Consider the following 24193-nt stretch of genomic DNA (forward strand, 5'->3'; position numbering starts at 1 on the left):
GAGCGTTTCTCAATCTTACAACCATTGTAGCATCCCCATGGTCACGTGATCAAAATCCAAACACTTTGCAACTGACTGACTCGCATTTATGACGGTTGCAGTGTCCGGGGTTTGTTTGTGTGTGGTGTGTGGTGTGTGGTGTGTGTGTGTGTGTGTGTGTGTGTGTGATGTGATCCCTTTTCGACCTTCTGACAAGCAAAATCAATGGGGAAAGCCCAATTCACTTTACAGCTATCTGATTAACTTAACAACCGCAGCAACTCACTTAACAACGGTGGCAAGAAAAGTCGTAAAATGGAACAAAACTCACTTAACAAACAACTCACTTAGCAACAGAAACTTTGGGCTCAATGGTGGTTGTAAGTTGAGGACTACTTATACAGGTAGGAGGGAAAAAATGCTGTCTTTTTTTTCTTTTTCTATTCAGTTAAATAGACTGAAAGCACAAACTCGGCCCTTTTATGACTCATGGACTTCAACTCCCAGAATTCCTCAGACAATGTGCTTGGCTGAAGAATTCTGGGAGTTGAAATCCATGAGTCATAAAAGGGCCGAGTTTGAAGACCCCTAAGGTATCTGAATGAATATATATAAAAAAAGAATAAAGTCACAAGAGTAAAAAATAATAATAATAATGGAGGAAAGGGCTTCTTTAAATCAGTTTACAATGGGGATACTGTAAAGCAGGGGTCTTCAAACTTGGCAACTTTAAGACTTGTGGACTTCAATTCCCAGCTGGCTGAGGAATTCTAGGAGTTGAAGTCCACAAGTCTTAAAGTTGCCAAGTTTGAAGACCCCTGCCGTAAAGAAAAGCAAACAAAAGTTAAACAAAAGAACCAGGAAAATTCTCTGGTTCTCTTTCCCATCTCTGTTAGGTGGAGAATTGCTTGTTTGAAAATAAGGGTTTCCTGTAGCCTGCAGATTAGAGACCAATCAATGGATATTTTTTCCCCCCATCAAGATCTCTAACTTCTCCCATTTCCAGAATATTTTGCATGGGGAAATTTTTACATCAAAATCACAAAACTGCCTCTCACTTATTTTGGCCATGACACGTTATGTGTGTGTGTGTGGGGGGGAGAACTTCAATGGAGAAAGCAATTATGCTGGGAAGAGTTTTGAGATAAAAGCTCGAATCATCAAAGTCGAGCCCCATTTCCATCTGTCCTGTTTGCCATCGTTCACTCCCTGGAGCACAGGTCTGCAACCCGCGGCTCCGGAGCCGCATGCGGCTCTTTCAGCCGTCTCCTGCAGCTCCTAGTCCTCTGCCATGTGCAGTCCAAAAAAAAAAAAAAAAGTGGGACTAAAAATGTTCAACCAATCAATTCAAATATGCAGGGTAGGTGCATATCTCGCCTTGGCTCCACTCTTCAGTCAAACCCTGTTCTGCGCATGCGCACACATTTTTTTGCGGCTCCCAGATTTTCATTTTGTGAGGGAACCGGTTCTGAGTGGCTCTTTCACTGTTTCAGTTTGCTGACCCCTGCCCTAGAGACAAAAATGGACAATGTGAAATTTGAGCGGGCCCCAAACAAGGAGTATATATAGGAGGTGGTGACCCTTTGAGAGCTGTATGCAACGAAATTTCATTTTGATGTATGCCGATTGGTGTACATTCAAAGTGACAATAAAGTTATCATCACCAGCCAGAGCATAGAAAAACTCAAAGAAGTGGTGGAAGATCAGAAGATGTGGAGACCTGGCCCACAGAATCACCAAGATTTGGACATGACTGAATGGATAACATCACCATTGCCATCATCAAATTTCACATTACCTGTCATCCTTATTGATCTGATCTCCAAATCCCACCGTATCGACAATTGTCAGCTTGAGGCGGACATTGCTCTCCTGAAGTTCGTAACTCCTTGCTTTCAACCGTACACCAGGTTCCTTATGGGTGGCGGGGTCACTTTCGAACTTTGTGTTGAATAGTGTGTCCATGAGGGTTGATTTGCCAATGCCAGTTTCCCCTGGGAAAAAAAGACATCTGAATTAGGACATTCCCAACCCCCATGTTTCTGCTTCATCTAAAGAACAGGATGTTCTCTCTAAGAATAGCAATAGCACTTTGACTTTATAGTGCTTTTACAGCCCTCTCTAAGTGGTTACAGTATATTGACCCCCAACAATCTGGGTCCTCCATTTTACCAACCTCAGAAGGATGGAAGGCGAGTCAACCTTGAACCAATGAGAATCGAACTGCTGCCAGTGGGCAGAGTTTGCCTGCAATACTGCATTCTGATCACTGCACCACCACGGATATTAAATAAACAAGAATGCTAAATACTAAAGTCACAAATGCTTTTACGGTGCATGCCATCCAAAGTCACTTTGAAACGAGATGGGTGGCAAATAAATTTAATAAATAAGATAAAACGATACCGCTAGCACAGGGGTGTCAGGCTCAATTTCATTAAGGGCCGCATCAGCATTACAGTTGCCCTCAGGGGGCCGGGTGGGTGTGGCCTGGGTGGGCATGGCCTACTGGGTAGGCATGGCTAAAGTGCATATGGCCTACTGGGTGGTGTGGCCAGTTCTACATCGTTCGCATCAAGGGTGCCTATGGGGGCCTGGGCAGGAGTGGGAGAAATCTGAGGGTCTCTGGCAGAAGGAGGGTCTCTGGGCCAGGGCCAAGGCAGTGGGGGCAGTTCCCTCACTGTTTCCAGGATGGCTTCGCGGGCCGCATGAAACCACTTCATGGGCTGGATCTGGCCCCCGGGCCTTGTGTTTGACATGTCTGCTCTAGCAGCATAAAACATCAACATCAGCCTATCCCAGGTCTTTAAGAAAGACTCAACAGGGTGGATAAAAATGCCGAATTACCAGTCTGAAAATCTGGCTGACTGTGCAACAAATCAATAATAAATATGAGAAAACAGTGCTTAGGGACTTAAGTTTACAGTCTTCTATGTTAATTTAACATACTTTATTCAGTTAATTAATTCTCAGCGCAAACCTAGTGTCATCATCCAGCTCGAGGATCCAAATAAAAGCCCAGGTTCGTTTCGGTTCCGAAAAATCTTTTTTTTAATTGAATACACAGAATGGTAATGTCAAAGCAAAACTAACTTTGAGATCCCCAGACACCAGTTCATAGAATTAAACAATAATTTCTCTGGCCCAGCCCCCACTCTCTCACGTAGTCCATGTAAATAATTTCACTTTGTTATGGGAACCGTCTGCTTCTCCTCCACATCTCCTGCAGTGTCCTTGGAAAGGTTTCAGGCTCTCACGGTCTTCAGTGGAATCGTAGAGGTTTCATTTCTTCATCTTAACCATTTCTAAAGCAACACCTCCCCCCCCTTATTATAATGGCAAGTTGAAACGAAGAGGCACGTAGCTGCCAAAGTTTGATCCTTGACATTTAGTTTGCCTCCAAAGTGAATATTTAATTTGTTAAGCACGGATCAACATCAACGAGACTTAATCCTCACATAGATAACAGGTTTAATGACTGTTTGAAATTAAGAAGGCTCTTTGAAAAAGTGATTTCCATCCAGTCATCGCACTTATGATTGTTGCAGCGTTCCCCCAGCCATGTGAGCAAAATGTGGACGCTTGGCATGTTTTTACAATGGTTGCAGCATCTCAGGGTCATGTGATCGCCTTCTGCAAACCTCCCAGTCGGCTTCTGACAAGCAAGACAATGGGGGAAGCCAGATTCACTTAAGTAAGTGCTGTGTAGTTCATCTTAACAATGTCACTACAGGTAGTGCTTGACTTACAACCATTCTTATAGTGGCCAAAGTTACAACTGATCCGAAAAAAGCAACTTATAACCTATCCTAGCACTTATGACCACAGCAGCATCCCTATGGTCGTTTGATCAAAATTCAGGTGCTTGGCACCCAGCATGCGTTTACAAGGGCTGCAGCAACTCAAGTTTCATGTGAACACCCTTTTGCGACCTTTCCAGTTGGCTTCTGACTAGCAAAATCAACAGGGAAGCTCAAATCACCTAATGTTTGCCTGATTCACTTAACAACTTCAGTGATTTCTTTAAAAATGTGGCAGAAAAGGCAATAAAATAGGGTGTGACCCACTTAACTGCCTTACTTAACAATGGAAATTCTAATCACAATTATGATCATAAGTCATAACTGTAATCCACTTAAAACAGTGTAAAAAAGGGTAAAAAAATTGGACGTGATTCATTTAACAGCCCACCTTGCTTAGCAACCAACATTCTGGTCCCAATTGTGTTTGTAAGTCGAGAACTACCTTCGGTATGTGAATATATTTGGCAATGCATAGCATTTCGACTAACAAGTTAAATTACAGACAGAAGTTACAGCCAAACATAATTGCTCAAAATTTGTTCTTTACTAGCATGAAAGCATAACAGAAGAGACAAAAACTACAATTTTGGGAAGGAACAGACAAGAAATCTGATAGGAACAGACATTTAATCTAAATTAACTGCATTTCTTGTTGCAAAGCACATGATTAGAAAGCAAACGTTTTCTTGCTGGATCATTTCCATGTAAACACATTTAACTCAAATTGAAAGTCGTTGTAGAGTACAATGATAGTTTTTACACTTGTGATGTTAAGAGTGCATTTAAAAAAAAACACCCAGTAGTTTTGTACTTTGGTTCAGAATACTTCTCCAGATTGTACAATTGGAAGATAAGGGTTAGTATTCCCAATTTCCTTGCAATAAGGTGCCAATCCAGATGAGAAGAGAGAAAAAGTAACAATTTGCATGCATCTTGGGGAGCAGGAATTGGTTTTGTTGCTTATTCATGAAGGGTCATCAATATTTAGTGCACAATGGGATTAAATAAAACGGTCAAATTAGAAGGAACAGCTCCTAGTTTCTAGTTTTCCATTTTGTCTCTAGCAAAGAAAGACATAGGTACCGTCTCCCCGAAAGTAAGGCTTACCCAGAAAATAAGCCCTAGCTTGATTTTGGGGGGTGGGCCTCATATAAGCCCTACCCCAAAAATAAGCCCTAGTTTGGGGGCGAGGCACACACTTAAAAATCAAGTGGGGGCGTGGGGGGGGTGGATCTGCCCCACGCACCCACTTCCCTTGCAGCCAGGCTTCTCCTAGCCCACTTCTTCTTCTGAGGCCTCTTCTGCAGCCAGGCCTGCATTTCTCAGTCAGGCCTGCATTTCTGGAAAGGCCACTGCAGCCGAGAACCAATAGCTCGGTCCATAGCTGCCTAGGCCAGGGGTAGGCAACCTTGGCTCTTTTATGACTCTTGGACTTCAACTCCCAGAATTCCTGAGCCAGCATGGCTAAGCATGGAAACCTCTCCCTTTCCCCTCAGCACGGCTGGCTCAGGAATTCTGGGAGTTGAAGTCCGTGAGTCATAAAAAGAGTCAAGGTTGCCTACCCCTGGCCCTAGGCCACGGGTAGGCAACCTCGGCTCTTTTATAACTCAGGGACTTCAAGTCCCAGAATTCCTGAGTCAGCTATGCTGACTCTGGAATTCTGGGAGTTGAAGTCCGCGAGTCATAAAAAGAGCCGAGGTTGCCTACCCCTGCCCTAGGCCTTCCGAAAAGGCCTGACTGAGAAGTGCAGGTCGGAATACAGCTGCAGAATAACGCTGCTCCTTTGGCTGCAGAAGAAGTGGACTGGCTGGGCAGGGCTGTCGGTGCAGGAGGGGAGTAAAACACACACACACACACACACACACACACACACCGAAAATAAGACCTGGTGCCTCTTTTGGAGGCAAAAAAAAGACCAGGTCTTATTTTCGGGGAAAGGTGGGGTAGTCCTCGACTTATAACTATTCATTTAGTTACCATTCAAAGTTACAATAGCACTAAAAAAAGTGACCTCTGATCCTTTTTCACACTTACGACCGTTGTAGCATCCCCATGGTCACGTGATCAAAATTCGGACACTTGGCAACTGGTCCAGGTTGACAATTGCAGCGTCCAGGGGGCGTCACGTGGTCCCCTTTTGCGACCTTCTGACAAGCAAAGTCAATGGGGAAGCCGGATTCACTTAACAATCCTGTTACTAACTTACAAACCGATTCGCTTAACCACTGCGGCAAGAAAGGTCGTAAAATGGAACAAAACTCACTCAACAACTGTTTTGCTTAGCAACAGAAATTTTGGGCTCAATTGTGATCACAGTTCAAGGACTACCTGTATTTATTCCTTCAACCATTTCCAGTTACCTCTTTAATTTCATTCTCCTCCCCCACTTTCCATTCCAAACCTATGTTCAGCTACTAAGAAAAAAATAGTTTAAAATGACAGATTTTATTTTTTAGAAAATCATGACTGCAGAATGATAGAACAGGTAAATGCAATTTGCACGTTGGTCCGACATTCCAAAATACATCTTGACTTTGCATAAGGAGATTCTCATTTTTTGAAGAAGGAAATCAGCTGCTATTTTCATCAAACAGAACCAACAACAACAATCATATCAATTGAGGAGCAATGGGGATGCATTCTTAATCACCTGAACTTATGGTTTTTATGGGGAAAACATTTTTAAAAAAACATTCTTAAAACTGTAGAATTCAGATTGTGGATATGTCCCATATTATCTTTATACTCTTTCGGTTTTGGTCTGCAACAGAGATCAAACAAACATGCAAATTGCTTTCTCTTATAAAGCTAAACTGCCTCCTGTTTTATTCAATAAGGAATTAATATTTCGGGTTTAGCAGACCTTACAAAGCCTTCCTATTCCCTCTGACCCACAATTTGGCTTCCCGTGACAACTAACTAAATACCTTTAGAAAATCCACCAACAGCACAAGAGAACAGTACTTTATATTTTAATGCAGTAAAATTCTATTCATGTTTGCTAACAATGTAGTTCTCAGTATGTCCCCCACCATATTCAATGAGTTTTAAGTTGGAATAGAGATGGCAGAATCTGTTAAATTTGCATTTGCCTTTTTCATTTTTTCTAACCTGAAGGCTGTCATCATCCCATATCCATCGGCAATTTTCTAAGAAATTTTCCTATGAAACATTTCTGAAATATGCACATTTTCCTAACCCATATACCGGTACCTCCTGAATTTAAAACTTTAGAAAAATACAAATATTAGCACATAGAAATGTGTTTTATTTTGCCTGTAGACCTAGGAAATGCAAACTAGCACATTAGAACATGCATCAATTTTTTTACCTAATTATGTTTAGAACTCAGACTGATCAGTCTAGTAGTTCAAATGGGCAGGAGATGTTTAGGTTGACAGATATTTCTGAACTGCAGCCTGAGTAATTGCCATACTATGGATGTATGTTCCCAATCCCTCACAGAGCAGTTTGAAATTGACCACAAACTGAAAGTCAGTTGGTCTAGTGGTGAAGGCGCTGGCTTAGAAACCAGGATACTGTCAGTTTTAGTCCCGCCATAGCATGAAAGTAAGCTGGGTGACTTTAGGACAATCACCCGGAGACGGTGAGTTCTAGTTCTGCCATAGGCATGAAAGTGAGCTGGGTAACTTTGGGCCAATCACCAGGAGACTGTGATTTCTAGTCCTGCCTTAGGCATGAAAGCCGGCTGGGTGACTTTGTGCCAATCACCAGGAGACTGTGACTTCTAGTCCCACCTTAGGCATAAAAGTGAGCTGGGTAACTTTGGGCCAATCACCAGGAGACTGTGACTTAGGCATGAAAGCTAACTCGGGGCTTTGGGCCAGTCACTCTCTCTAAGTTCAACCCGCCTCACAGGGACATTGTGTGGGGAAAATAGGAGGCGGAAGAAGTATTATATATGCTTGTCGCCTGGAATTACGTATAAAATAATAATGGCAAGATAAAAAAATATCTAATAAAGTATTTTCACTCGTGCCCATTCCAGAATCCAGAGAACCCAACGACCCAATAAGTGCACATGTCCTCCCCCAACTGATAAATAAGAATATACAAAGAGTATTGTCTTGTTTCCCATTTCCTGAGCTCCCATGGGTCATGAATCAGTTTATCTGCCCGCCCAACTGTGTGTGGATCAGGGCAGCATGCAACAGAAAAACCCTAACAAAGAACAACAAAAAACACATATTGTACACGAAGCAACTTCATACAACCCTGAACAATCAAAATAATCGAGGTAGGCATAAAACCTCCCAAATTATTTGCTGGGTTGAATCCTGAGGAATTTCACACAATAGGGGTTGAAAGTTAGACCGCTATCCTTCATCAACACAGGCTGAAGCTGATTCTGGAGAAACAAAGGGGACAATCATTGTATGTCTCCCATTCCCACAACCCCATCTCAGCACACCATCTCAAGTCCCTCCACGGGCTACCAACAAACACAATTAGTCCCTTCTCTGTACCACATCCAGGTCTGAAATCTGAGCGAAAAGTTATAAATAATCTGGGGCACTTTTGCCAAAAAAAGAAAAAGAAAAAAAAAGAAAGTAACTCCCAATTTTCAGCAAAAACATCATACAAGGTTTGTGACACCTCTGCAGTATTCATTAAGTGAACACAATGGTTGTTATGTGAATAGTGCAGTTGTTAAGTGAATCAATGTATTCCTTATGGCTTTCTTTTTTGTCCTGAAACCAGCCCCAAATATTGGAAACTGGGGAAAAATTGCATTGAGGCTGAGGAACAGGAATGGCAGAGGAAAACAGGCAACTAATTTTTGTCAGCTTGACTTTAGAGATCATTACATCCAGAAGTTTCCTGGCGTGCCTTAAATATCCCTAAGCCCAATGCTGCTAGGCATTTGGAGAAAAAAAAGGAATTTGACAGTGAAATCTATCTCCACAGGCTTAAATGTTTTAAAGTGCACAAGGCTTCAGTCAATGTTGTCTCTTTCTAAAGAAATAAACGAAGTTTTACTGTAAAAACAAATCAGATATCAGCTAAAGGGACAGAAATGGGAATAGCTCATCTCTGTCAAATAAAGGGCAGAGATCAACAATTTCATTCTTGTGCACACAAAAAATGGTTTTTCAGGAATGCAAGGTCTCAAGACATTTATTAGTCACACAAAGGAGTTAGAAGACTAAACTTCGAAAGAGAGAGAGAGAGAGAGAGAGAGAGAGAGAGAGAGAGAGAGAGAGAGAGAGAGAGAGAAAGAAAGAAAGAAAGAAAGAAAGAAAGAAAGAAAGAAAGAAAGAAAGAAAGAAAGAAAGAAAGAAAGAAAGAAAATTAACGTTGAGGGGAGGAAACAACTTTTTTGCATTCCAGAGACACTCAAATCTCTGGAGACATTTGATTTGGATCTTTCACAGCTTCTTTGTTTGGCATAGTGACTTTGATCACAACTCTTAAAAAGTCAATTTGCTTCAGTATCTCAAAAGGAAAAAAAACTTGCACGAGCAATCACAAGGAAACCATGGGTAACATTCAAGAGAAACATCAAATGCAGCAGTCAGCTTACAAAAGTCAAACGCAAGGGTATGCTTATAAAGAAAGAGTAAATATAATCTTAAGAGCCTGAAAAAGTTTTCCAAGAGTTGGAATACGATTCAACGAGCACACGTGGAATAGGTTGCAATCTAACATCAATTTCCTCAGAACTAGCTATTTCTATATTGTCCTGCAAAAATTGTGCACTTTAATGTAATTTTCTTGCTCCAAAATTGAACGTTTAGTGTTAAAAAAATATAAAATATAGGTTGTCCTCACCTTAACAACCAAAATTGAGCCCAAAATTTTCATTGCTAAGCTAGATAGTTGTTGAGTTTTGCCCCATTTTACAACCTTTCTTTCAACTGAAAAAAAAAGTCTGAATTATTACACTTTTTAAATGCTTCCCACATTTAACAGGAATAAAATTCTCTGCATGTAGAGGATTATAGCCACAAGGAAAACATCTATCTAGGACTGTTCTCTGTACTGTGCCAACTTTCTAAACAAAAGATAGCTTAGAAATAAGGAGGCATTAAAAATGCAGGACTTCACCCTCTGCTTTTAAAAACAGCAGATCCAGATGCTGCTTTACAATTATAATTTGGGTTGTAGAAGTTGCTTCTCAGACTGATAAGCAGTCAGGAAACCATTACGTAAATAATGCATTACTGTGGACTCCTTATCAGAAAAGGTCTTGGCCCCCATTCCAGAGCACCATAAAGCTGGAATAACAGTTCTGAAAAGTCTTTGCCCTAACGTACAGATAAATATACTACAGAAATATACGACTTGCAAACTGAAATTAGTTCACTCACTTGATTTCTTGTATCAAAGGGCTTAATAACATTTGCCCAAGAGAAGTTTGAAGGTTTATGCTTAGAAATAATTCCTAAGTGCTGAAAAGGGGTGCCGCATTGGCTGAAATTGCCTGTGGTGCTAGGTTTCATGCTTCAATTGCTTTGCTTTTATTTTATTTCATTTTAGAGTGTTTTTGTTTTGTACCCCAGCAGTGAATTCCCAGAATTCTGTCTCTTAAAAAGAAGCAGCTATATAAGTCTTTTTAATAATGGCAGTAGTATTAACCTGCATGCTGGCTGAGGAATTCTGGAAGTTAAATCCCACTCATCTTAAACTTACCTAGTGTGAAAAACTAAGCAGAGATAAAAGTCAGAGCAGTCAACAGCAAAAAAAATAAAATAACTCCAGGCAGAGCAAATTCAAGTTGATTGCAGAAAGATATCGACCTACTCAGGCTTGTCAAAAATTAAAAAGAAGAAAAACGATAGGACTCCAAGTTTCAAAAGTCCAGGAGTCTCACAACGAACACAGATAGTTCTCAACTTACAACCATTCATTCAGTGACTGTTCAAAGTTACAATGGCACTGGGAAAAGTGACTTTTGGCCATTTTTCACAATTACGACGGTTGCAGCATCCCCGTGATCATGTGATCAGAATGTAGATGTTTGGCAAGCGGCCTGTATTTATGACGGGTTGCATTGTCCTGGGATCATTTGAGGAGTTTGGTTAAGGCCATGATTTTGCAAACGATGCCAAATTATGGACTTGTGTCGTGTTGCACCATAACGATGTCATTGGCACTATATGGTATGATGTCATTTGCCCTTCCTGTGAACACAGGCATTGGCACAGATCCCATTAATATATGCCTGTTGAAGCTTCCTGCCTTACACATGGTTATCTTTAAGAGGAAGGAATTCTGTATCACAAACGCAGCTTGCTGCATTTGGAAATAACGCAGAAAATTGCTTCAGTGGAGTCTCAAGAGTATGACTTACCAACACAAAGGATGTTGAAGCAGAAACCTTGTGAGGTTGACTTGTTCACCAGCTGATCAGGGAGGCTGTCAAAGCCGACATGGCCTGACAGGGCGAGATTTCGAAGGTCGTCATTCTGCAAGTCAAAAGAGAAAGGTTTTGAAGGCCTCCGAAGAACTAATTTCCATTTACTGTTTGTTTATTTGCACAAGGTCAGGGCGCGTTCTCTATAGAGATGGACACGAACAGCCTGGCTTTTCAAATGTAGGCCGGCATCTGTATTTAATAAATTACACATATATTGTTAAATATACAAATACAGAATTGGACCACTGGCCTATTTACCTAGTTATTCTGGTTGGAAAACACTCTCCAGGGTGACTCCCAAAGGTGTTTCCTTGCTGGCTATACAAACTCGTTTTAAGTGGAAATTGGAAAACAAATGGACATGGAAGTTTGTGTACACAAAACAAGCAAGGAGTCGTGTTAATGGAATTGTGTTAATGGAGTCTTCACCATTAAAATAATCCTAACCCCAGAGGAAATTCACGTACGAGGACTACCAGATCTGATCTACAACAATTTGGACCATCACTAGACAGGGCAGCAGAGATACACAGAAAATCATCATCCTTATTTATCACCACTTAGAATTCTGCAGACCATTCATTCATTCATTCATCCATCCATCCATCCATCCATCCATCCATCCATCCATCCATCCATCCAATTTCTATAGCTGTCCATCTCAGTCATTATTACTTATATTGATAATACTATAGGCCCGAGGTCTTCAAACTTGGCCCTTTTATGACTTGTGGGCTTCAACTCCCAGAATTCCTCAGCCAGCCCTGACTGAGGAATTCTGGGAGTTGAAGTCCACAAGTCATAAAAGGGCCAAGTTTGAAGACCCCTGCTATGGGCACTGCTCAGTTTATGACCATAACTGACCCCAAAATTAGCCAAGTGAAACATCTGTTAAGTGAGTTGCGTCTCATTTGATGACGTTTCTCACCACTGTTGTTAAGGGAATGACTTCGGTTGTTAAGTTAGTAATACGCTTATTAAGCGAATCTGGCCTCCCCATTGACTTTGCTTGTCAGAAGGTGGCAAAAGGGGATCACATGACCCCGGGACACTGCAACCGTCATAAATATGAGTCAATACCCAAAAGCCTGCATTTTGATCACATGACCATGGAGAATGCTGCAACTATGGTAAGCATGATAACTATGAGGAAAGAGTGAACAATCTGAGAAAGGAAGAGTAAAAAATTTGGGATTGGACTGGACTCAAAAGGAAAGAAGAAGTTTTAAGAGCAGAAAGCAATTTGTGTAGTATTGCCTGACCAAGTATTGTTAGCAAAAATAAAAGTCATGGTAAATAAAATTGATGGGAACTAGATTTGAACCTACTTTCTTTCCTTTTCTCTTTAATTTTTTTGGTTTGCAGCTTCTTTTTTTCTGCACTGCATTGAAAGGGACAGCACAGTGGGTATGTGTGCTTGGCAACTTAATCTACAGGTAGTCCTCAATTTATGAGAATTCGTTTAGTGATATTTTGCAGTTACAACGGCACTGGAAAAAAAGTGACTTAGGACCGCTTGCAGTATCTCCACAGTCAAGTGATCAAAATTCGGACACTTGGCAACTGACTCATACTTATGACAGTTGCAGTGTCGCAGGGACATGTGATCCCCGTTTTTGTGACCTTCTGACAAGCAAAGTCAATGGGGAAGCCAGATTCACTTAACAACCGTGTTGCTAACTTCACAACTGTAGTGGTTCACTTAGCAACTGTGGCAAGAAAGGTTGTAAAATAGAGCAAAATTCACAAAATAACAGTCTCGCTTATATGTTTTAGGCTCAATTTTGGCCATAGGTCGAGGACTACTCGTACTTTGCTGCATCAAGCAACCAATTTTTTACGTTATCACCTCCAATATGTGCTCCACGAGCCACTGCCAGGTTTGTGAAGGGGATCACTAAGTAAACTGGAGATGACATGATTATGTGAAATGCCACTGACTCACAAACATTCACAACCCAACTTCCTCTGAATTTTAAGAGGAGCTCTTTGTGCAGGATCATTATGGCCCAATGCTTTCTATGCATCATTGTGTGGTTAGGACATGGAGCAAGGACTGTTATCTAACTTGCTCAAGAGGGACAAACTTTAAAATAACTTGCTCATAAGGGTGGTCTCCACGGCTTTTGAGGATGCAGTGGCCTGCATTAAAGGAAACGATTGAAAACTGCTGGTAGGTAAAGATACCAATCCACAATGTGTCTCAGAGGCTACAATGCTTTTCTAAGTTTTTTTTTTTTAAAAAGTAAGGAGAAAACATTCAGTTGACAGGCCAAAATAATCATTCTTGCGAACTTGTTCTGATTACCCAAGTTCGCTTTCAGATGGTCCGATGTTTGCACCATCTCTCCTCCTATTTAGGGGAACTTCGATAGAAATGCTTTCGAACTGTTTCTAAAGCACGCAAATGCGAGTAGATTAATAGAGGGCTTTTCAACCTTTTCACCCATTGTACCACTTTTAGGATATGGCAACATCCGAGTACCACCAGTCGCCTAGCAAGGTGTTAAAAACTTGATGACCAAAAAAAAAAAAAAAAAAAAGGAAAAAAGTGACGAAGTACAGGTAGTCCTCAACTTACAACAGTTCACTTAGAGACTGTTTGAAGTTACAATGGCACTGAAAAAAGAGCCCCCCAAGCCACAGCCGAGAAAGACACCTACCTGCCCGCCCGGCGGCACTCTTCCTCCTGTCCGAGGTTTTCATTGTTGTGAGCATTTCTGTTGAGGATTGGCAGCGGGGGTGGGGTGGGGGGGTGTTTGGTTTTTATTTCCCCCCCCCTCTGCTGGGTGGTTGCAGCAGGTTTTGGTCACTTCACATGACCCTGGGACACTGTGACCGTCATAAACATGAATCAGTTGCCAAGCTTCTGAATGTAAATCACAAGACCTTGGAGATGCTGCAAGATTCCAGCTGATCGGCGCTTCTTCTGCGCTCAGCAGAAGCGCCAGGATCAGTGCTGAGCTCCAGCTGGAGCCTGGCGCTGATCCTGGCGCTTCCGCTGAGCCCTGACAGCCCTGCAGCTCCAGCCATCTCTCGTTCAGGCTTGTGCGGTGCTGCCACCGGTTCAGATAATTCCCCTCCCCTGCTACCACTTTTCTAGGATGGTCGCGTACCACCTGCCAGGTGCCAATGTACCGCAGGTGGTACCCGTACCACTGGTTGAAAAGCCCTGGTTTAATAGGTTCCACTTTGGTGGGAAGGTTACAGGGTCCTATGTGCCTATGGTGTATATCCATGCTGGCCACATGAGCAGAGAAATTGTCTTCAGACAACGCTGGGACTCTTGGCCAAGAAATAGAGATAAGCGCTATGCCCTAGAATCGGAAACAACTGGACAGGGGAAACCTTTACTTTTCCAATATAAATGAGGTTTTAAAGAGAGAATGCAATTGTGGTCAGTCTAGGACAGGGGTAGGCAACCTTGGCTCTTTTATGACTCGTGGACTTCAACTCCCAGAATTCCTAAGCCAGCATGGCTCAGTTTGGAAAGCTCTCTCTTTCCCCTCAGCATGGCTGGCTCAGGAATTCTGGGAGTTGAAGTCCACGAGTCATAAAGTGACCTAGGCCTAGGCCAGGGGTAGGCAACCTTGGCTCTTTTATGACTCGTGGACTTCAACTCCCAGAATTCCTGAGCCACCATGGCTCAGCTTGGAAACCTCTCCCTTTCCCCTCAGCATGGCTGGCTCAGGAATTCTGGGAGTTGAAGTCCATGAGTCATAAAAGAGCCAAGGTTGCCTACCCCCTGGTCTAGGAAACCAAAGGATCCTTCTTCCCTATCCCAAAATATGTGGAACAGTGTAAAGAGAAGGGAAAAAATGCAACAGAAAGAACATAACATGAGAGGGGGAGGAAAAAGAGTCCTGATGAATATTTCCTTGGCAACCAGATAAAATGTGCAGAAAGAAACTTGGTGAAACCTTTGGGAGTCATGTAGTAGTAGATTTAGTAGATTCATGTTCAACTACTATTTATACAGATAATCCTCATTTTTTTTAGCATCTGTTAAAGTTACAACAGCACTGAAAAAAGTGACACGACTAGTCCTCATACTTACAACCTACAAGATACTTACAATCATGTGATCAACATTCGGACACTTGGCAACTGACATGGGTTTATAATAATTTCAACATCCTGGGTTGATGTGATCACCATTTTCACCATCCCAGCTGGCTTCCAACAAGCAAAGGCAATGGGAGAAGCCAGATCTGCTTAGTGACCATGTGATTCACTTAACAACTGCAGAGATTCACTTAAATCCCATGGCAAAAGGAAGGCCATAAAATTGGGCACTTAAGTGACTTACCAACTGCTTGTTTAGCTACAGAAATGCTAGACCCCAATGTAGTCGTAAGTCGAGGACTATCTTTCCCTCCTCCCCCATCTTTTAACAGTATTTATTACTGTTGTTATTTTTTGCTTCATTATTTAAATGTGTAGTAGTTTTAATGTGTCTACGCTGCCCGGAGTCATCTCTAGAGAAGATGTGTGGCACTGGCCCATAAATTTAATGAATAAATATTAAATAAAGCATACCGGTCTGGATTAACAAGGAGGCAATACACTGAAATGCTACAACTGTGTCTTAAGTAAGCTGCTATTTGAGGCCCCCTGGAGGTAAAAGGTAAAAGTACAGGTTTCCCCTGTCCTGTTGTGTCCAACTGTAGGGGGCAGTGTTCCTTGTCAGGGGACCTAGCTTTGTCCGAAGACAATTCCATTGTCATGTGGTTTGCCGAAGTGCATGGAACGCCGTTACCTTCCCACCGAAGTGGTACCTATTTTTATCTACCTGCATTTGCATACTTTGGAACTGCTAGGTGGGCAGCTGCTGAGCCAAGGAACAGGAGCTCACCCCATCGCACAGCGCTCGGAACTTGAACCTGGGACGTCAGCTTTCCAATGACAATCAGCATCTTTAACCCCTGAGCCATTGTGCTCCCTGGAGGAGGCGAAATTAATTCTTCCACAAACTCTAGGTTTCTAGGCAATAAACATGAACATATTTCTAATAGTAGAGAAACCATTTTTACCTCCCATTTTCGCTCTGTGCTAAGCAGCACTTGCCAATTATTACTTCCAAGTTTCTTAAGGATTGCAAATAGCTTTAGGCTGTGTAAGTCATTTCTAACATGCTGGTATAAGGTGGATTTTTCCCCTATCCTGACCTTGAGACCAGACCAGAAACATCCTTCAGATTCATCTTTCAACATAAGTCTCCACAAAGCTAGTCATTCACAACCCTTTTCCTGTTTATATTAGTCATTCGTTATACAACTGGCAGCTTGAAAATAAAGGAGCGAGGCTGTCCTAGTTACAGAAACATATTCTGGTTTGTTCTGCTCATCTCTAAAGGTTTACTCGAGTTAGCTTCCTATCCTGTTCCTAAACGCCAAGCTCTTAAAAAGTCTCAAGAGGAACATATTCACCCTCTGCTCCGGGATGTAAAATTGTATTCACTGTGTATCCACAGATTTTTGGAAGATTTTTGGAATCTTCAAACAGTGGCATAAGCATTAACTCATAAGAACATTAATTATAAAGCTTTTTATTCCTATCAGAATTTGAAGCATTTCTGATGCAACTAAGGATCTGGAGGCCACAGCCAGGAAGTTCAAGGAGTCATGTGAAAGCAGAAAACCATGCTGAACAGAATATAGAAGAATAATAAGAGTTGGAAGGGACCTTGGAGGTCTTCTAGTCCAACCCCATGCTCAAGCAGGAAAACCCTATTCCATTTCAGACAAATGGTTGTCCAATCTCTTATTTAAAAATTCCTGGCCTCTAAGGCATATGACACCGTCAACCCTATTTCTGTTGTTCCCAGAGGATATACTTGGGCCAAGCTCTCAATTTCCAATGGCATCATTTTTCCTTTTATGGTCAATCTGGACACATTTGAAGAATACACAGCCATGTTGGCTCTTGAAATTCTCCCTGCAAAATGGGCTGAAAATACTGGACCCGCCCATCACATTCTCAAGATTACTTTTTTTTTTAACTTTTAAGAACTGCATTTTCCAACTAGAGAAAAGTCAATGAAGGATAGCTCCCCCAGTTTCCCACACACACACCCCGCCCGCTCAAAAAACAAAAATGTGTGTGTGTGTGTGTGTATGTATGTATGTATACACACACACACACACACACACGGGACACAGTGGCTCAGTGGGTTAGTATGCTGAGCTTGTCGATCAGAAGATCGGCAGTTTGGCGGGTCGAATCCCGAGTGCCGCGTAGCAGAGTGAGCGCCTGTTACTTGTCCCAGCTTCTGCCAACCTAGCAGTTCGAAAGCACGTAAAAAATGCAAGTAGAAAAATAGGGACCACGACGATGGGAAGGTAACAGCGTTCCGTGCGCCTTTGGCATCTAGTCATGCCGACCACATGACCACGGAGACGTCCCCGGACAAGCACTGGCTCTTCGGCTTTGAAACGGAGATGAGCACCGGCCCCTAGAGTCGGAAACGACTAGCACGCATGTGCGGGGGAACCTTTACCTTTTACACACACACACACACACACCAAGAAGGAATTGCTCAGCTAAAGAAGACAGACAGAAAGGAGCATTTAAATCAGGGGTGTCCAACCTTGGCCTCTTTTAAGACTTGTGCACTTCAAATCCCAGAATCCCCCCAGCCAACATGGCTGGCTAGGGAATTCTGGGAGCTGAAGTGCATAGGTCTTAAAGAGGCCAGGGTTGGGACAACCCTGATTTAAACATGATTTCCAAGCTTTGGTGCATCCTCCTCTTTCTATCTCCAAAGCCTCTTTGCTCAGTTTATAAACTTGCCAATCTCCAGTGCGTTCCCTGGCTCCTTTTCCAAGCTTGTACTAATTTTAAAAGATGCCACATAGGCAAACTTTATCCAGCCAACAAACACAAGAAGTAACTCTTAACAAAGCAGGCTCTTGATTTCGTTTAAGTTCTTCCCATCCCCTCCGAGGAATCGGCTCTTCCTCTGCAGCTTTTTCCTTGCCAAGGAATGCTCAGAAGTTGAAAGCTCATTCTTCTTCTTAAGACACCCTGCTAAAAGAAAAACTTTTACAACCATTTAGTCACGCGTGACAACACAAAACACGCCAGCGGCAGCTGGCGGGAGACATACTAGGGATGCTACAAAGGATAAAAGCTTCTCTTCCTGTCACTGATACAGCTCTTTTCGCTACTCCTGCTAGTCCTCCACTTGCAACCACTTGTTTAATGATCAAAGTTACAAGGGCACTGAAAAAAGTGAGTTATGATTGTGTGGGTTTTTTTGTACTTACAACTGTTGCGGAATCCCCCACCATGCTCAGATGATCAAAGTTCAGCCGCTTGGCAATTGACTCATATTTATGACGGTTGCAGCCGTCCGGGGTCATCATGTGATTTCCCCTTTGCGACCTTCTGACAAGCAAAATCAAAGGGGATGCTAGATTTACTTAACAATTGTGTTCCTAACTTGACAACCGCAGTGATTCACTTAACAACTGTGGCAAGAAAGGTTGTAAACTGGGGCAAAACTCACTTAATAACCATCTCGCTTAACAACGGACGTTTTGGGCTCACTTGTGGTCATACGTCGAGGACTACCTGCATATGTCTGAGGTGAGTAAAGTTATTTTTACTTTGAGAAAGCAGTCTGTGCAAGAGAGCTTAGGACGGGGTAGCATCCAAACATACAGATTACAATTTACTTTTAAACGGAGAAGTTTGTATTCCACTTCACTCAGTTACAGATAGTCCTCGGGTTACGACCGCAACTGAGCCCAAAATTTATGTTTCTAAGTGAAATATTTGTTAAGTGAGTTTGTCCCATTCTATGACTTTTTTTGCCACAGTTGTTAAGGGCATCGCTGCGGTTGTTAGGTTAGTCACACGGTCGTTAAGTGAATCTGGCTTCCCATTGACTCTGCTTGTCAAAAGGTCGCAAAAGCGGATCACGTCACACACACACACACACACACACACACACACACACCCTGGGACGCTGCAACCGTCATAAACATGAACCCACTTGCCAAACATCTGAATTTTAATCATGGGACCATGGGGATGCTGCAACGGTCATAAGTGTGAACAATGGTCATAAGTCACTTTTTTCAGTGCTGTTGAAAGGTCACTAAAGGAGCTAAATAAGCACCTGAGGGCAGGACAAGACGCAACGGATGGAAACTAATTGAAGAGAGAAGTAACCTAGAACTAAGGAGGAATTTCCTGGACAGTTAGAACAACTAACCAGTGGAACAACCTGCCTCCAGAAGTTGTAGGTACTCCAACACTGGAGGTTTTTAAAAAGAGACTAGACAACCATTTAATAATGATAATGATAACAATAGTAACAACAACAACAATGAGTAGTAATAGTAGTAGTAGTAGTAGTAGTAGTTGGAAGGGACCTTGGAGGTCTTCTACTTCAACCCCCTGCTAAGGCAGGAAACCCTATACCATTTCAGACAAATGGCTGTCCAGTCTCTTCTTAAAAACCTCCATTGTTGAAAATGGTAGTTTGTCTGAAATGGTATAGGATTTCCTGCCTGAGCAGGGGGTTGGAGTAGAAGACCTCCAAGGTCCCTTCCAAATTATTATTATTATTATTATTATTATTATTATTATTATTATTATTATTATTATTATTATTCATTGCACAGTCGGCCAGATGTTCAGACTGGATTTGGCATTTCTGTCTACCTATCGAGTCCTTACCAAGGACCTGGGATAGGCAGATGTGGATGTTTGATGGTATGACAGATATCGTCGCAGGATGGAAGCAGTTCCTAGTAAGGCCGCCTTTTGCAATTGACTAATGGCAAATTTGTCAATGCCAATGCTGTCCAAGTGGTGCTCCGGTTGTTTTGGTATTTTGGTACTACTACTACTACTACTACTACTACTACTACTACTACTGTTGTAAGTTGAGGACTATCTGTACAAGCAAGTGGAAAGCACAAGAAAGCAATCCAAAAAGACTACTATTGTACATCCTGAACCTTCACTTTGAAAAGATGGCTCTTTGCTCCATTTAACACCAGCTGCCTGCAATTAGTGCAGGTTCGAGTCCCACCAGGCTCAAGGTTGACTCAGCCTTCCATCCTTCCGAGGTAGGTAAAATGAGGACCCAGATTGTTGGGGGCAATTAAGCTGACTTTGTAATAATGCCGCTTGGGGTGTGTGTGTGAAAGCCCTAATAAGCAGGCATATACATAGAATGAAGGCTACTGCTAAGCTTGTAAGCCGCCCTGAGTCTTCGGAGAAGGGCGGGATATAAATGGAATAAAAATAAAAATAAAATAAATAAACTCTGCGTTCTACAGCGAGACCAAAACATTGATCTTCAAGGCAAGCTGTTTGGTTAGAAGGTCTATTCAAACTCGAAGCAGTAACAGCAGGACTTCTGCCAAGCAGCGATTATAAAAGGTTATTTTCCTTAAGACTTTTAAACAAGCCACTAACTTGGAATAGAAGCGATTCCCGTATATCACGGTCCTCATTTCAGATTCCTAACCGGCAAGAAAAATTGAATTTTATTATTATTATTATTTTTTAGAGTAAAGCAGCAGCAGGAATAAAGAAACAAGCTAGGAATCATTGCTGCAAGGCTTGTAAAACCCGTAAAAAAGGAGGAACAGACGGGAGAGAAAAGGGAGGGCACGCAAACAGCAACGTGACAAAGTAGTCGTGTGAAGAACTTCCAACGGCAAACTCCAATCAAAACCAGATTTTATTCTACCTTTGCAGGCCTGTCTTTCACTGAATTGCTGCACTTAAGCTGATAAAGAAGAACATAAATCAGTCATATCCAAAACTCCCTAGAGGAAATGCCAAGTTGCTCCTCCACCACCGTTGCAGGTTTCATGTTTGAGAGCTAAAATAACCTGAGTCCTAATGAGCAGAGGAAAACCGGAGGGAGCCAAGGGTTTAATGTTTCCAGCTGCAATTGGACTGCCTGCCCGTTCGCTTCCCGAATTTCCCTTCCCTTTTTGGAATAAGAAAATTGAAGCCAAATATTTCAAGGGCAAAGGAGAAGGGGGGAACTCTCTTGATTACAATAACAGGACTCTGGATAGGAAGGAAGTCCAAAACGAGTTAGGCTGGAAAAATACCTTTTTAACAGGGGTGCTTTTCATAGACAGGTAGTCCTCAAACTTACAACCGCAATTTAATCCCCAAAATTTGTGTTGCTGAGACATTTATTGAGTTTTGCCCCATTGCACGACCTTTCTTGCCGCAGTTGTTAAGTGAATCGCGGCACTTGTTAAATTAGTAACAGGGTTGTTAAATGAATCTGTCCCTTTGGCAACTGCGGCTTAATCCTATTATGTCCTGTCTTAGAGTTTGGGGTGGGGTATGTAGATTTTAAGGGATGTGGTGGCTCAGTGAGCTGGGACGCTGAGCTTGTCGATCAGAAGGTCGGCAGTTTGGCGGGTCGAATCCCGAGTGCCGCGTAGCAGAGTGAGCGCCTGTTACTCGTCCCAGCTTCTGCCAACCTAGCAGTTCGAAAGCACGTAAAAAATGCAAGTAGAAAAATAGGAACCACTACGGTGGGAAGGTAACAGCGTTCCGTGCACCTTTGGCGTCTAGTCATGCCGGCCACATGACCACGGAGACGTCCTCGGACAAGCGCTGGCTCTTTGGCTTTGAAACGGAGATGAGCACCAGACCCTAGAGTTGGAAACGACTAGCACGCATGTGCGGGGGAACCTTTACCTTTACCTTTTTATGTAGATTTTACGTGTCTTTGTCTTCAACCTTCCCGAATGGTTTACATCTGCAGAGCTGGTTTTTGCTTGGGGGAGGGAGACTTGGGGCTATTAAGAAAAACTGGGCATGCTTTTCTGCCTCTTTAAGATCCTTTGAGGAAATATATTTTTCTGCCGTTTTAATATTTCCTTCTCTGGGGGGCTGAGGGAATAAGAAAGCTAAGGTTTTGTGGGACTTCCAGATCCAGACAGACAGACAGACAGACAGACAGACAGACAGGCAATACTAGCCAATCAAACAGACATCACGGGAGTAGAGAAGGACTGGAAGACACTGGCAGTGACCGATGGCAGCGGTGCCAAGTGATAGCAACATCAGAGCAGCAATAGCATCCTAGCAGTTAAGACTTATACACCACCCCGTAGCGCTGTATAATAGCACTTTCTGAGTGGTTTATAATGCCAGCATTAGTTACATATTGACCCCGCCCAACAATCTGGGTCCCCATTTGACCAACCTGAGAAGGAGGGAAGCCTGAGTGAGCCTTCAGCCCATTAGGATCAAACTCCAGGCTGTGGGCAGAATTTGCCTGGAATGCTGCTCTTTAACCCCTGTGGAAGGAGAATGAGAAACTGGAGAACTACTAGGTCTCCTGAAGGAGGAAGTAGAGGGGATGGGGGAAGTAAAAGCCACAGTGGTCTTAATAGTGGTGGCACTGTAGACTCCTAAGTCGGGAGAGTGGTTTCAACTGACCCCAGGAACAACCTCAGAGCTCTTTTGTCCAAAAATATATATGAAGGAACTGCTAAAATCCTGGGCAGAATTCTCAAACTCTGAGGCAGAGAATCCAACGTTGAGGAAGACACATACTACCCCGTCAGGGTAAGAAGGGAATGTGTGTGTGTGTGTTACAACAGCACTAAAAAAAAGTGACTTAGGGTAGGGGTCCTCAACCTTGACAACTTCAAGAAGTGTGGACTTCAACTCCCAGAATTCTGGGAGTTGAAGTCCACATGGCTTAAAGTTGCCAAGGTTGGGGACCCCTGACTTGAGGGTGTGTTTCACACTTACGATCGCTGCAGTTTCCCCATGGACATCTGATCAAAAATTGGGCATTTGGTCACTGGCATATATTTATGATCACCTTGCGCAACTTTCCCAGCCAAGCAAAGTCAATGGGGGAACCCAGATTCGCTTAACGACTGCATGAAGCGAACATAAAATGGGACACAACTCACTTAACAACGGAAAATTTGGGCTCAACTTTGGTCGGAAGTCAAGGACTATCTGTATGTGTGGGCACACACACACACACACACACACACACACTCAAATACGTAAAGGGACACACAGAGAGAAGGGTATCCATTATAACCTTGAAATCTATCCTACTTTATTTTTGAATAAGCCTAGTCAACAAAGCAAAAAGGAACACATTTTCAGCGGTAGGGCCAATGTACATCTAGTGAGCCATTTTTTAAATAAGCAGCTGTCTTAAAACTTTACATAGAGCGGGCTTCCATTGGAGACAAGGATAGTTTTGCAACCAGACAGGAGACACTCAAGGCTACCCACCATCTCATTAAAAAGTCTCAAGTTACCTTGAATACCAAAGAGTGGCAGAAACCTGGAACGTCAACAAATGAACTATAATTGGAAATGATGGGATGCTGAGAAGTGTAAAATCCCTAGCATTTTGATCCCTTCATTAACAGCCATGGCACAAGAAGATAAATATAGTTTAAATCAGGAAGTACGGATGGAATTCAATTCATATTTATCTTGTGTTATTACACTTTTAAGAGCCAGCTTGACGCACCCCGCTAGAAACAGAGAGACTGTGACATCTAGTCTTACCGTAGGCACCAAGCCAACTGGAAGAGTCAATTCCTTTCTCTCAGCCCCAGGAAGAGGGCAAGGGCAAACCACTGGCAAAACGATGCCAAGAAAACTGAAAAACTTTATGCCAGGAGTTGAGAGCGTCTTAAAGGCACACACATTCATTTTCTGTATTGAGCTTTTTGCTGCGTTTTTCTTTTTTTTGCACTTTTCAAAGTTGCAAAAATTCTTCAGGGTCAATAAATATCCCTTGTTCCTTTCCATGGATGTACTCCTCAATTTTGAACCAACCCACTGACTCTTTTAATAAGAAAATCCATGCAAAATCAATCTATCCGCATATGAACCGGTATCTTTGGGCATTAGCTTTTGGAGCTAAGTGCTTAGCTTCGACACACAGTCAAAGGCAAATATATTAATTGTGCGTAAGAGCATTCAGCAAAAAAAAAAAAAATCTAAGATGCAAAACAGAGTCATAAAAATAGCTTAATTGAGACATTTTATATTT

General features: G+C 42.5%; 1 protein-coding gene across 6 annotated transcripts in view; it reads right to left on the minus strand.

Annotated features, from left to right (window-relative positions):
- SEPTIN11 (septin 11) overlaps nucleotides 1-11212 on the minus strand; it is a 72473-nt gene extending 61261 nt beyond the window's left edge. For 4 of the 6 annotated variants that reach the window (XM_083367187.1, XM_083367185.1, XM_083367188.1 and 1 more), the window contains exons 1-2: nucleotides 11098-11207; nucleotides 1778-1973 (exon numbers count right to left, since the gene is read on the minus strand). In XM_083367187.1, the coding sequence (XP_083223313.1) occupies nucleotides 1778-1944 (167 nt within the window). In that variant the 5' untranslated portion in view covers nucleotides 1945-1973; nucleotides 11098-11207. Of the gene's footprint in view, nucleotides 1-1777; nucleotides 1974-11097 lie in introns of all 6 variants that reach the window. The other 2 variants (XM_083367190.1, XM_083367189.1) reach the window with 1 other exon arrangement.
- Nucleotides 11213-24193: the final 12981 nt, after the last annotated feature.

The sequence above is a fragment of the Vipera ursinii genome (assembly GCF_947247035.1).
Source record: "Vipera ursinii genome assembly, chromosome: 7".
Classification (NCBI taxonomy): domain Eukaryota; kingdom Metazoa; phylum Chordata; class Lepidosauria; order Squamata; family Viperidae; genus Vipera; species Vipera ursinii.